The 12,987-nt window shown below is 47.5% G+C and overlaps 1 protein-coding gene across 4 annotated transcripts in view; it reads left to right on the top strand.

Moving 5' to 3' along the window:
* The window catches only part of PLEKHM3 (pleckstrin homology domain containing M3), an 89,178-nt gene that overhangs the window by 13,172 nt on the left and 63,019 nt on the right, over nucleotides 1-12,987 (top strand). For all 4 annotated transcript variants that reach the window (XR_014502543.1, XR_014502544.1, XM_083401481.1 and 1 more), the window contains one exon: nucleotides 7,529-8,455. Coding sequence is in view for 2 of the 4 variants with exons in the window: in XM_083401481.1 (XP_083257607.1) it covers nucleotides 7,529-8,455 (927 nt within the window). In the remaining 2 variants the exon portion in view is untranslated. The remainder of the gene's footprint in view (nucleotides 1-7,528; nucleotides 8,456-12,987) is intronic.

Below are 12,987 nucleotides of genomic sequence, written 5' to 3' on the forward strand. Positions count from 1 at the left end.
TTATGGAGCAAAAAATACGGCAATAAAAATTAATAAAGGTGAAAGCATTAGCAATTATAAAAAGGCCTGGATTGGGGGGGGGGGGGTTAGTACAAAGGCTACTAAAAGAAGAAATCATACTATAGTGGGCCTGCAACTTTTGCTCATTTTACATATGTGATCGCAACCTTATATGTGTGTGTGGGGGGGGGGGTGTTAAATAAATGGAGAGCAGGGAAAACTCACGTTATCCACTCTCCATGTATTTATTTCCCCCTGTCCCATGCACCCAGTGGATTTTCCTTGCTTACCAGGATCTGGAAGGTTGCAAGAGGTCCCTGGAATGCTCCCAGAGGTGTTCCGCTTACCAGGCCTCGGGGAAGGCTCTGGGAGTGCGGGGGGGGGGGGGGAGCGTTGTTCCTGATATCACGTGATTTTGCCTTTGCACATGTGCCCCTAGAACTGAACCCTCGCCTAAGTGGCGGGCCGACTGTATATTTTGCAACATGGAAAGGGCTACTAGGAAAGGGCGACTTGGAAAATATGTTTGGTTTTTTTAAACCAGTTTAAAAATCCAAAGTTTAGGTTGGATATGATGAGCACCTTTGAAGGGCGCTCCGTAGAACTGAACGCAGTACTCTAGGGGTGGCCTGGCCAAGTCAGGCGATTCATGTAAGACAGGCCTATCAATGGAGATTAGGCATAAGAGCTAAATGGAACATCTGCATTATAATAATAATAATAATAATAATAATAAATAATTTATTTATACCCCGCCCTCCCCAACTAAGGCCGGGCTCAGAGCGGCTTACAAGCAATAATAAAAACAAGATGAATGATTACAACTTAAAAACAAAAGTAAAATACAACATTAAAATAATGGAACATTAAAATATTAAAATGTAGCCTCATCGCAGGAGGAGAAGGAAAAGAAAAAAGAAAGAGAGGGAGGGAGGGAATCAAATTGGCTCCAAGCCAAAGGCCAGGCGGAACACCTCTGTCTTACAGGCCCTGCAGAAAGAAATCAGATCCTGCAGGGCCCTGGTCTCAAGAGACAGAGCATTCCACCAGGCCGGAGCCAGAGTTGAAAAGGCCCTGGCTCTGGTTGAGGCTAATCTAACTTCCTTAGGGCCTGGGACCTCTAGGGTGTTGTTATTTATGGACCTTGAGGCTCTCCGTGGGGCATACCAGGAGAGGCGGTCCCGTAGGTACGAGGGTCCTAGGCCGTGAAGGGCTTTAAAGGTCAAAAGCAGCACCTTAAATCTGACCCTGTACTCCACCGGGAGCCAGTGCAGCTTGAAAAGCACTGGGTGAATATGCTCCCATGGCAGAGACCCCGTGAGGAGCCTTGCTGCAGCATTCTGTACTCGCTGGAGTTTCTGGGACAGCTTCAAGGGCAGCCCTATGTAGAGCAAATTACAGTAGTCAAGCCTGGAGATGACTGTCGCATGGATCACTGTGGCCAGGTCGGGGCGGGAAAGGTAAGGGACCAACTGCTTGATGCGGCGAAGGTGGAAAAATGTCGCCTTGGCTGTTGCTGTAACCTGCGCCTCCATGGAAAGGCAGTCTGCCACTGGGGATGGGAAGCCAATGAGGAAGCACGGATGCGCCTCCATGCCATGTTCAAGCTTCCTCAAGGCACCTGTTCAGCCTTATATTGAAGCACTCACCTGATAGCCATGGGCAACAAGGGACGGCATACCAACATGGTGCTCTCCATCCATCCATCCTTGGCACCCAGTATAGAAACCAAGCAGGCTGCCTGAGGGGGAAAGTCCTTTCCTCTCTGCTCAGCAGGGATGGGGCAGTTTTGCAGGAGGCCGGAGCTCTCAGTTCCCACAGCTGCCAGTCACAGGCTAGCTGCATTTCTATCCTTCTTTTGCAGGTATCTTTTGTGGGCTTCCATACAAGGCTGTGCTAGATGGATTTTGGGGCTGATTCCATCAGACAGCTCTTCTATTATTTGCAGACTAGACCACCAATACAAGATTACTTATCCGTGATAAACATCCCAGGTTTTGCTCATGCCACTTTCAAATTTTTCCTCTTCTAGTACCTGGGGAGACTATTTGAGCACAAAAGGAGAGAAATGTTGCCCTCTGTGAACAACCGTTTTTGAAACACAGTGTATGCAAAAAAGATTGTAATGAGACCTAATACAGCAAGAAAGGAGATATAATCTGTAGATAAGAGGAATCTTATAAGGCTCTCAGCAGGTTGTTTTCTTCGCTGTTTTCTTCTTTTGGTCCTTATTTCTCAAGAAATTACTTTTTTTAAAAAAAGGAAGGCACCCTAGATGTAGGCTATTTGGTGTGATTATCTCCTATTTTCTATGATGGGCTCTGATTCGCTCTGCCTTGATTTAATTTCCTTGTTTGGGGAAAGAGTGGAGAGAAATGCTGTTTCCATTTTAGAGGGTGGACAGAAAGCACTCAGCGGAAAGGTATTATGCAGCTTTTGTACACCAGGCAGGTGAGGTGGCAGGAGGGAACCAGAGAGAGAGATTGGGGGGGGGGGTGCAGCTGTGATTCCACCTGTCTATGTCAGGAGCCGGCCACTTCTCAAATCAGAAGGGTCCGCTGCATTTGAATTTTAATCAAGTCGGCCACTGTCATTGTCCCAGTTTAAGTGGGAGCGGATGAAGCCAGTTCACAGGAGCTGGAGAGAAAAAGCTGGCAGAGAGACTGTCTGGCTGTGAAAGATGGAGAGGAGAGACAACTCCTCTCTCTCTGTGTGTCTTTCAACAAAAGACAAGCAAGTCTCTGCTAAAGGCAGGAGGGAGGGGAAACAGTGGCGAGTGTGGCATAAAACCTGGGAGAAGCTTGGAAGAGTCACCTGTGCCTGATGGAAACGTGAACAACAGGCTGAGGTTTCACTTTGGGTCTGCGGTAGCTGCGCTGTTTCTCTTATTGGATGATTAACAGAAAGGGAAGGTAACTGTGGAATATATGCGCATGATCGGCACTACAAAGGGATCTGTGTGGCTTTCAAATAAATTAATGGCTTTTGAGTTAGCGCAGAAATCCCAACGAATGTTAGGACCAGAGAGGGAAGGCAAATCAAATTGGTTTCTTCCTTATACTCTTGCCTCATCAACACTTTTTTTTTAAAGGCCTTTTCTTTTTCCAATTTAGATTGAATTTACCGTATTTTTTGCTTTATAAGACTCACTTTTTCCCTCCTAAAAAGTAAGGGGAAATGTGTGTGCGTCTTATGGAGCGAATGCAGGCTGCGCAGCTATCCCAGAAGCCAGAACAGCAAGAGGGATTGCTGCTTTCACTGCACAGCGATCCCTCTTGCTGTTCTGGCTTCTGATATTCAGAATATTTTTTTCCTTGTTTTCCTCCTCCAAAAACTAGGTGCATCTTGTGGTTTGGTGCGTCTTATAGAGCGAAAAATACGGTAATTACCCCACCCACCCCACCCCCACACACTGCCCCAGCAGTTTATGTGAAATAAAGCTCCTTTTTGGAAGCTGCGTTTTGGATGTTATACACTCGCATTACGGCTGGCGTGAAGATGCGTTGTCACTACACAAGCACCAAATCCGATGCATTCTCAGCCTGGGAGGGAGACACACACATATCCAGGAAATGCCAAAGTGACAGGCACTCTCCCCAGCACCCCCGGAAGTTCTGCCATTCCCCACCAATCAGAAACTTTCTATCAATGGCAACACCCAAATGTGGAGGAAGCCGATGAACTTGCAGTGGTGGCAATGCATCTCGAAAAGCTCAACGTGCAAGGCAGTGCCATAGCACACCCCCTTTGTCTGAATTTCAACATCACAATATATCACCCTCTAAACATCATGATATATTGATATATCAAAGGGTCTGAAATAAGGATGCAACAATGTAGAGGCAAACAAGGTACAGTGGTGCCTCGCAAGACAAAATTAATTCGTTCTGCGAGTTTTTTCGTCTTGTGAATTTTTCGTCTTGCGAAGCACGGCTTCCCATAGGAAATGCATTGACGGTTTCCCATAGGAATGCATTGACGGTTTTAAGAAAAAGGCGCAATACGTTTTCGTCTTGCGAAGCAAGCCAATAGGGAAATTTGTCTTGTGAAGCAACTCAGAAAACGAAAAACTCTTTCGTCTTGCGAGTTTTTCGTCTTGCGAGGCATTCGTCTTGCGAGGTACCACTGTAATGTCCTGGCAACTGCTGCTACTTAGGGTTCTAAAACTGACACATTTTTAGTTATCTTTAACATATTGTTACATCTGTTACTTTATAGTACAACAGAGGTAGCAGGAATCATAAGAGAAGCAATGACTGGCTTCATGGTTTTTCCCACATCACAATTTTTTACATAGCCCCCCCCCCCACATCACAATTCACAGTACAATGGTACCTTGGGTTACGGAACGAATAAAGTTCTTAACCCGAGGTACCACTGTATATCACCATGTTGAATATTCCGAAACCGTTACCATGATGTGGGCTTCAACAGTGGCGTAGCGTGGGTTGTCAGCACCCGGGGCAAGGCAAGTAATTTGCGCCCCCTAACCCGTGGAGCCAGGTAGGGGCAGAGAGCTGCGAGCGCGCCCCCCCCCAAGATGTTGCACCTGGTGCGGCCGGCACCCCCTGCACCCCCCACGCTACACCACTGGGCTTCAAACCAATTTTGGGTGATGTATAGATACATTACCTAGCCCACCAGTGGCATAGCCAGCCCTGCAGACCCCCAGGCATCCCTATAGGCAGGGATCAAATTCCTTTGCACGCTTTAAACCTCTGTTTTGAAGCACAACGCACATAAGAAAAGAAAGGAGAGCCCAGTGGGAGCACACAGTCCCTGAACATGGGTGCATAGTAGACGTTTGCAAGAGAGAAGAGGGAGTAATGCCACCGGGAGGGATTCACTTCATCCTGTTATTTCAGGTATGTGCAGGAGACACAAGTTATGTGTAACTAAAATGGAACTCCTGTTAGGGCTCGGCGATACATCGTCCAAAACCAGTTTGAAGTCCATATTGTGATAAAGGTAAAGGTAAAGGTACCCCTGCCCGTATGGGCCAGTCTTGACAGACTCTAGGGTTGTGCGCCCATCTCACTCAAGAGGCCGGGGGCCAGCGCTGTCCGAAGACACTTCCGGGTCACGTGGCCAGCGTGACATCACTGCTCTGGCGAGCCAGAGCCGCACACGGAAACGCCGTTTACCTTCCCGCTAGTAAGCGGTCCCTATTTATCTACTTGCACCTGGGAGTGCTTTTGAACTGCTAGGTTGGCAGGCGCTGGGACTGAACAACAGGAGCGCACCCCGCCGCGGGGATTCGAACCTCCGACCTTTCGATCAGCAAGCCCTAGGCGCTGAGGCTTTTACCCACAGCGCCACCCGCGTCCCCTCCATATTGTGATACCGGTTTCATAACTTTTGACCTGGCAATATATTGCAAATCATGATGTGTGTGTGCATGTGCTATGCAAAAATCACAATGTGGGGGAAACCAGCCAATACCTCTACATAGTTCCATCCTTATTTCATACATTGTGATATATCATTATATTGTGATGTTTAGCTGGTGACATATCACAATGTTGGAAAGCAGTTATCGCCCAGCCCTACTGTTCACCTCTACATAGTTCCATCATTTCAGACGTTGTGATGTATCGGTATATTGCAATGTTTAGCTGGTGATATATTGCAGTATTGAAAACCAGATATCGCTCAGCCCTACCTACTCACAATGTAACCAAAGAAATTTCAGTTATTGTTTCTTCAGAGTTTCTCACCTTTATCACCTGCTATGTCACCTGTAACTGGAAGTAATGGACTCCGTTGTTCTTGCATCTGAGTTGAGTTGGAAATCTGTCATACTCTTTGCTGTTAGATTCACTTAATTTCCTGCTTTCGTTGCATTTATTTTGAGGAGTGGCTCTTAGTCTAATGAAGCCCACTGAAAGGCACGCGTGTGTCATGTAGATGGCTGCCAATAATGTTCAGATTTTTGAAATCAACTCCTGAGTTTTTACAGCTCAGTAAAAAGGAATAATTAATTGGAATTGCTAGTCTCTTATGTTACAAGTTGATTGTCCTAGTCCAGTTACCGTATTTTTTGCTCTATAAGACTCACTTTTTCCCTCCTAAAAAGTGAAGGGAAACGTCTGTGCGTCTTATGGAGTGAATGCAGGCTGCGCAGCTATCCCAGAAGCCAGAACAGCAACAGGGATTGCTGCTTTCACTGTGCAGCGATCCCTCTTGCTGTTCTGGCTTCTGAGATTCAGAATATTTTTTTTCTTGTTTTCCTCCTCCAAAAACTAGGTGCATCTTGTGGTCTGGTGTGTCTTATAGAGCGAAAAATACGGTAAGTGCTTTGACTCCCCAGTGGGCAGTAACTGACAAAGCTACAAGCCAAGTTCCCTCCACTTGCAGTTTTCAGTCACCCTATTTTCATGAATGTACATCTGATTAAATCGCTTGAATCATCATAACTCTGACCCAAATGTAGTGGAGCCATTTAACAAGTTTGGGGTGCAGGTGGGGGTCCTTTCCCAACAAAATGCAACAGACATCTTTGTTGCCATCAGAAGACTCTAAATCTGATTTTTTGACAATAGTTTCCACGTAGCCAAAGGAAACATTTAATTGATACCTCAAACCATATTGTCTGTTCATTGTATTTGAAAACTAACTTCCAGAGTGATTTGATCAGGGCTTGCCAATCTTTTTAGGCCAATGGACCCATCTGCAAACTTGAAAAACTGTTGTGCAGATGACAATTACTCGTTTATTAGATTTCTTAGTTGCCCTTCAGCGTAAGTTCCCAGGATGGGTTATCATAATAAAGAATCATATAGCTAGAGTTAGAAGAGACATAAAGGATCATCTAGTCCAACCCCCTGCAATTCAGCGATTGCAGCTAAAGAACAGCTGGCAGGTGGGTTGCCAACCTTGTTGGACCAGTGGGCACATTTCAGCTCTTTCTGTTGCTGTCTGATAGCACCTGGGGAAATCTCCCTTCTCTCTTCTTCCTGTCATCTTAATTTTGCACGGGGAGGTTTGCTGGCGGTGCCATTGGTCCAACCAGAAGAGTAGAGCATGGTAAGTGGGCATGGCAGGAGAGTGAGAAGGCCCTGGCTGGTCTGCAGCACTGAGTCCCACTTGAAAGTGGTCTGAGGCCGACCATTTGAGAAACTGCATTAGAGAAGGAAGTTTAAGATATTTGTAAGGTAAAGGTACCCCTGACCATTAGGTCCAGTCGTGACCGACTCTGGGGTTGCGGCGCTCATTTCGCTTTATTGGCCAAGGGAGCCAGCGTACAGCTTCTGGGTCATGTGGCCAGCATGACTAAGCCGCTTCTGGCGAACCAGAGCAGCGCATGGAAACGCCGTTTACCTTCCCGCTGGAGCGGTACCCATTTATCTACTTGCACTTTGACTTTCAAACTGCTAGGTTGGCAGGAGCAAGGGGAGCTCACCCTGTCGCGGGGATTCGAACTGCCGACCTTCTGATCGGCAAGCCCTAGGCTCTGTGGTTTAACCTACAGCGCCACCTGCGTCCCTTAAAATATTTGTAGTTAACATTTATTTCAACTCTCTTCTAGAACACAAGCCGACGTTCTCAAATATCCTGAAGAAAGGATACTTGGAAATTAAGAACAACCATGACAGCTATTGGCAGACATGCTGCGCAGAACTCACTCCATACAAACTGTACCTGTATTGGCTTGACAACAGTGGGAACCAGAACCTTCCTACTGTCTACCTGCTTTTGCATTTCCAAAGCATCAATGTGGAAACGAATGTGGTTGATGCAGTGCTGTTCAATAACTCGCACCTGCAGCTTAAGGCAGAGTCTCCATGGGAGGCCTTGGACTGGGGGCAGAAGCTTTGGGAAGCTGTTCATTCCTCAGTACCATCTTTCATGAGGTCCCAGGGAGATCTGGGGCGCTCGCAGAAATTAGACAACGATGAGAGCGGCATCATCCAAAACCGTGGTTTACAGAAGGAACCTGCCCAGTTTTTCCAGCCCGCATCGTTGACCCAAAACATCAAGGACTACCAAAACATTCTCAAATCAGGGACTCTTTACAGACTGACGCTCCAGAATAACTGGAAAGCATTCCATTTTGTACTCAGCCGGTCTCTCCTCATGGCGTTTCAGACCGGTGGGCTTGACGAAGACCCTCTGTTGAGCTACAACATTGACGTGTGCCTGTCTGTCCAGACTGATATTCTGGATGATTGTGACTCTTGCTTTCAGGTTATCTTTCCTCAAGATGTGCTTCGCCTGCGGGCAGAAACCCGTCAAAGAGCTCAGGAATGGATGGAGGCATTGAAATCTGCCGCCAATGCAACCAGGAGCTTGGGTCAAAATCTGCAGGTGACGCTCAGAAACAAAACCCAAGGCCTGTCGTGCGGAAAAGAGCACAGGAAGATCAAACGGCAGTCGGTTACCACCAGCTTTCTGAGCATCCTGACCACCTTGTCGTTGGAAAGAGGACTGACTGCCCAAAGTTTCAAGTGTGCAGGTAAGCAAATACCGTATTTTTCGCACCATAGGACGCACCTTGTTTTAGAGCGGGGAGAACAAGAAAAAAAAATTCTCCCCCTCTCTGCCCAGCGCCCCTTCAGCGAAGCGGCAGGAGGCGCTGCGCAGAGAGAGGGAGACTTTTCTCCCTGTTGTTTTCCCGCTCTAAAACAAGGTGCCGTTTAAGGTGCATTCAGGCGGCTACCTTGGAAGCCTGGAGAGCGAGAGGGGTCGGTGCACACCGACCCCTCTTGCTCTCCAGGCTTCAGGTTCCTTTCAACCTGCTCTTTGGGGCTGGCGGGGGGAAGCCCACCACCAGCCCCAAAGAGCAGGTCAGAGAGCAGCGGAAAGGCGCAGCGGAGAGGCTGCTGCCATAGTCGCACGTCACTTCTCCAGCTGGGAGAGGGTCGCGGGGCTATGGCTTCTTTAGCCCCGCACACGCTCTCCCAGCTGAAGAGGTGACGGGCGGCTATAGAGGTTCCTGCCATAGCTGCACGTCACCTCTCCAGCCGGGAGAGGGTCGCGGGGTGCTTCTTTAGCCCCGTGCGCGCTCTCCCGGCTGGAGAGGTGACGGGCGGCTATAGAGGTTCCTGCCATAGCTGCGCGTCACCTCTCCAGCCGGGAGAGGGTCGCAGGGCGCTTTTTTGAAGGGGAAAAAGTGTTTCCTATAGAGCGAAAAATACGGTAAATGTCGGACGTTGTGTACTTGTTCTGCCTCCCTTTATTACTTGACATGCCTTTCCAAGGTGTAAGGGCTTTCTGCTGAGTTTTGCACAGCTTCCTGTTGCAATGCTATAACTAGGGCGATCTTTCTGTGTATCACTAGCTGTGCTGGCATGGATCATGAATGCATGGGCTTGTGATGAGCTGCCAGGGCTTACAAGTCTCCTGGCACCTGGTCCTTTAAGTAGGTCCTGATGTGCACCAGCAGGAATCCAAGTGGAGACTTTGGGAACAGGCTGGGCAACCTGGCTGCCTAAATAAGGTGCCTCCATAGAGACACCTTATCTCTCCAACAGAGAAGCATGGGCCATGCCTCTCTGTTGGAGGTCTTCATCACATTGTGTTTTCATTTTGTATTTTTATGTTGCGAACCGCCCTGTGATCTTCGGATGAAGGGCAGTATTCAGATTTAATAAATAATAAAAATGTAAGCCCCACTGGGCACAGCCTGTACTTATCTGTGCCTCCCCAGCCGCTGAACGGGGTCAGGAGGCTGAGAAAGATTTTGGAAGGCATCTTGTGGTAGTAAGTAACACACCTGATTGCCGATGCCCAGGAATGCAGCAATTAGTCTTTCCAGCAGGGGGCAGTGTCAGTAAATTGTCTTTATATTTTAGGTCAGCCAACCTTGTTTTGAAAGTTTTTTTTTTTTTTTTTTTAAAAATCCTTTTATTGCCATCATTCTGTTCCTGCATGTTAAGGAGAGATTTAGCTATTTTGCATTAGTAAGTTTAGGGTCAAAGCCTGGAAAAGCAACCGTATTTCACGGATCTTAATTGAAAAGTGGTGTTTGGAAAGTATTTGGCTGGCGAATTGTGGGTTTCCCCTTTCTGGCAGGCTGAATTTCTTATTTAGTTACATATAGAGATCCTCTAGAAGTGAGAGACTGGTGTGCGTGTTCTGTAAATAGTAATCATTATTCTTTTAAAAAATGGGACATTTAGCTTTAAAATAAACCAGCCATTTCCTCTCCCCCTCCCTTCCTCAGTTTAGCAGCATCTGGACACTTAGACTACAACTCCCATCCCATACCGACTGATGGGAGTTGTAGTCCCAAACATTTGAAGGGCACCAGTTTGGGAGAGGCTGTTCACCATGTTTGTTTCCCCTTTATTGCATCACACCCAATATTTCATTTCTGGTGACTTCTCTGCAAAAACAAAAAACCTTTACCCTCGACCCACAGTTATTACTCCTGATTGACTTTCTCCCCATTCATATTGAAAGTGGGTGGAAGATCAGCTGCCTTTGCTCCCATCTAGGAGAGCAGAAGGAGTTCAGGCAAATTCCTAGTGGAGCTTTCCCTAAGTTCTCCTATGAAGAAGTCAGTGTGAAAGCAGGAGCACATTCATTTATTATTAAATTGGTATACTGCTGTAATGGTTCTAGGGGTTGCTTGTGCGTAAGTTGCCGCCACTCCTGGCTAGGTTAGCTGGTTGAACCCTTTCTATCTGGACAGCCTCAAGTTTCGTGGCTGCCTCAGTCGCTGGCAGAATCCGTCAGTGGGCGTTTCTTGAACCTCTTCCAGCATAAAAGCTGTTTGACGCCCAGTCTTCTCCTACTCTCCCTGCACGGAAGTCTTCTGCGCATGGAGGGTGTGGGCAGCGGAGTACCCGTTCTCTCTCCGCTGGTCTCCGGCGAGGAGTCCTGGAGCCACCTCTCCGATTCCCCCATCTGCCCCCCTTCTCCACTGGTGTTACGCTGATTTCCTTCCCCAGCGGACGGGCTGCGTCTCTCCCTGCTGGGACCCTCTCCGGCATCCCTCTGGAGCCTTCTCTCCGCCTCCAGCTCCGATGGCAGTTCCCTGACAACTGCCCTTCATCCAAAGATCACGGGGCAGTTCACAACATAAAGGTACAAAATGAGAACACAAACTAAATAATAAAACCAAGGACAAAAACAAACCCGATAGCCCTGCTCCCACAAACACTTTTTAAAAGCCATAGTATGTTAAAGAGAAACGTTCAAGCCTGGCGATTAAAGATGCATAATGAAGGTGCCAAGTGAGTCTCCTTGGGGAGAGCATTCTACAAACAGGGAGCCACTGCAGAAAAGGCCCTTTCTCATGTTGACACCCTCCAGACCTCTTGCGGAGGAGGCACACGAAGAAAGGCCTGCAGTCAGATAATGACTGCAGGCTCTGGGTCGGTTCATATGGAGAGCAGTGGTCCTTGAGGTATTGGATATACACAGATACAGCCAGTGAAGGCAAGGCAAAATGTTAGCAGATATTGAAGCTGGACCCTGCCGGTTGCATCTGTGCACACAGCCCAGGTTGCTCACTAGTGTTTCAGCAGCCCCCTTGCAGCCCCTTCTCTCTCCAGTCTTACCTTTAAGATCTTTCCAGCAAGGAAACACTTTAGAGGTGATGTAGGTGGGGGCAGGTGTGTGTACGGTTCCGGTGTTTTGCCATCCAGGTCGCAGCAGAAGGTTGTAGAGAAGCCTTGTACCCTCCTTCATCTGGGGCATGGGCACGTTCCGAACAGAAACTCTCCAGGGACCTCTGCATGTGCATTTGTGACCTGAGATCTCGTGAGTAGCTCGAGGCGATCCAGTAGGTTTTGTCGTTGAGCAGGGTTTTTAACCTGGGCCTTGTATGCTCAAAACCCAGTTTTTTGTATGCAGCATTGCACTGGCAATTTATGCTGGTAGTTTCCAGCTGTGCATTGGCTGAAAGGTGCACTTTACTGTTTTTACTGAGCCATTCTGGCAGGATCCGTGCCTCAGAAAAAAACTACCAGCTGGAGAACCCTATAGAGGTTCATGCACTGTTAAAGTTAGCTGTGATTTCCTAGCTCACACCAACATTTCTCCCCAGGTATGGATTGAGGTGTGCGCATGCAATCTTGCAGCTCATTCTAGATGGGTCACATAATCCCATGAAAAGAGCCCTGGGGTTCCCGAAGGGAAGAACAAAAAGATGCATTGTCATTATTCATTTATTTTAATTTAACGACATAATAAATGCGTTAAAGCTAACGAGTGGAAAGGCCGTGCTGTGGAAACTGGGCTGAACCAGGCTTGTCTGCTGAAAGTCCTTGTTGAAGGTAGCCATTTGTCTTTTCCCACTTGGAAAGATGTCCGCTGTCTTAACTTTGCGGGGTGGCTGTTTAACTGAATAGGAATACTGCTGGTAATTGCATCTTGTAGGCTTCAGGCCCACCCTTCCCTTCTCTCCACCCCCCTACCCTCATCCAGTTCCCCCACAGCTGCAAAAGAGGGGCAAGCTTTGTGGAGGTGGAGAAAAAAAAAGTTTTGCTGCGAATTCTTCAGCCATTTAGTGCAAATTCCTGTAATTACCATCATTGTGTCCTGTCTGAATGGCACATAATACAGCAGAAGCCTTTCCTAATTGAGACCTTACAGGAGGTACAAATCCCCCCTTTGTTCAGCCTGACAAATTAGTGCCAGAAAGTGGCAGGGTCCGAGTGGGAATCAAAGAGGAGCTGCACAAAGATGAGACTTAAGGCTACAGTAATAACCCTCTCTTGTTCTTCAGGGGAGGAAAAAAGTAATGGAAAAATTAGGCTTTTTCTTTCTTTGGGGTTTTTTGTTTTGCTGCAAATTCCCTTGACATGACAGCACCTTAGGGCTGCTTTATTTATTTAGTAAAAGTGATTAAATAGTAATATGACCCATTGTCTCACCAACTGCCCCCCAGCCGACTAAGTCCCACTGCCTTGACTAATTGATTGACAATGAACCTCTGATAGAGGAGTTTGTTGGAAAGATTTGCTGGGGAGAAGGTTCCCCCCCCCAATCCTTCCCCCATTTCTTTCTTTGTTTTTTCTTGTGTCAGGGATTTGGGGG

This window comes from Podarcis tiliguerta, assembly GCF_965153285.1.
Source record: "Podarcis tiliguerta genome assembly, chromosome: 1".
NCBI classification, from domain to species: domain Eukaryota; kingdom Metazoa; phylum Chordata; class Lepidosauria; order Squamata; family Lacertidae; genus Podarcis; species Podarcis tiliguerta.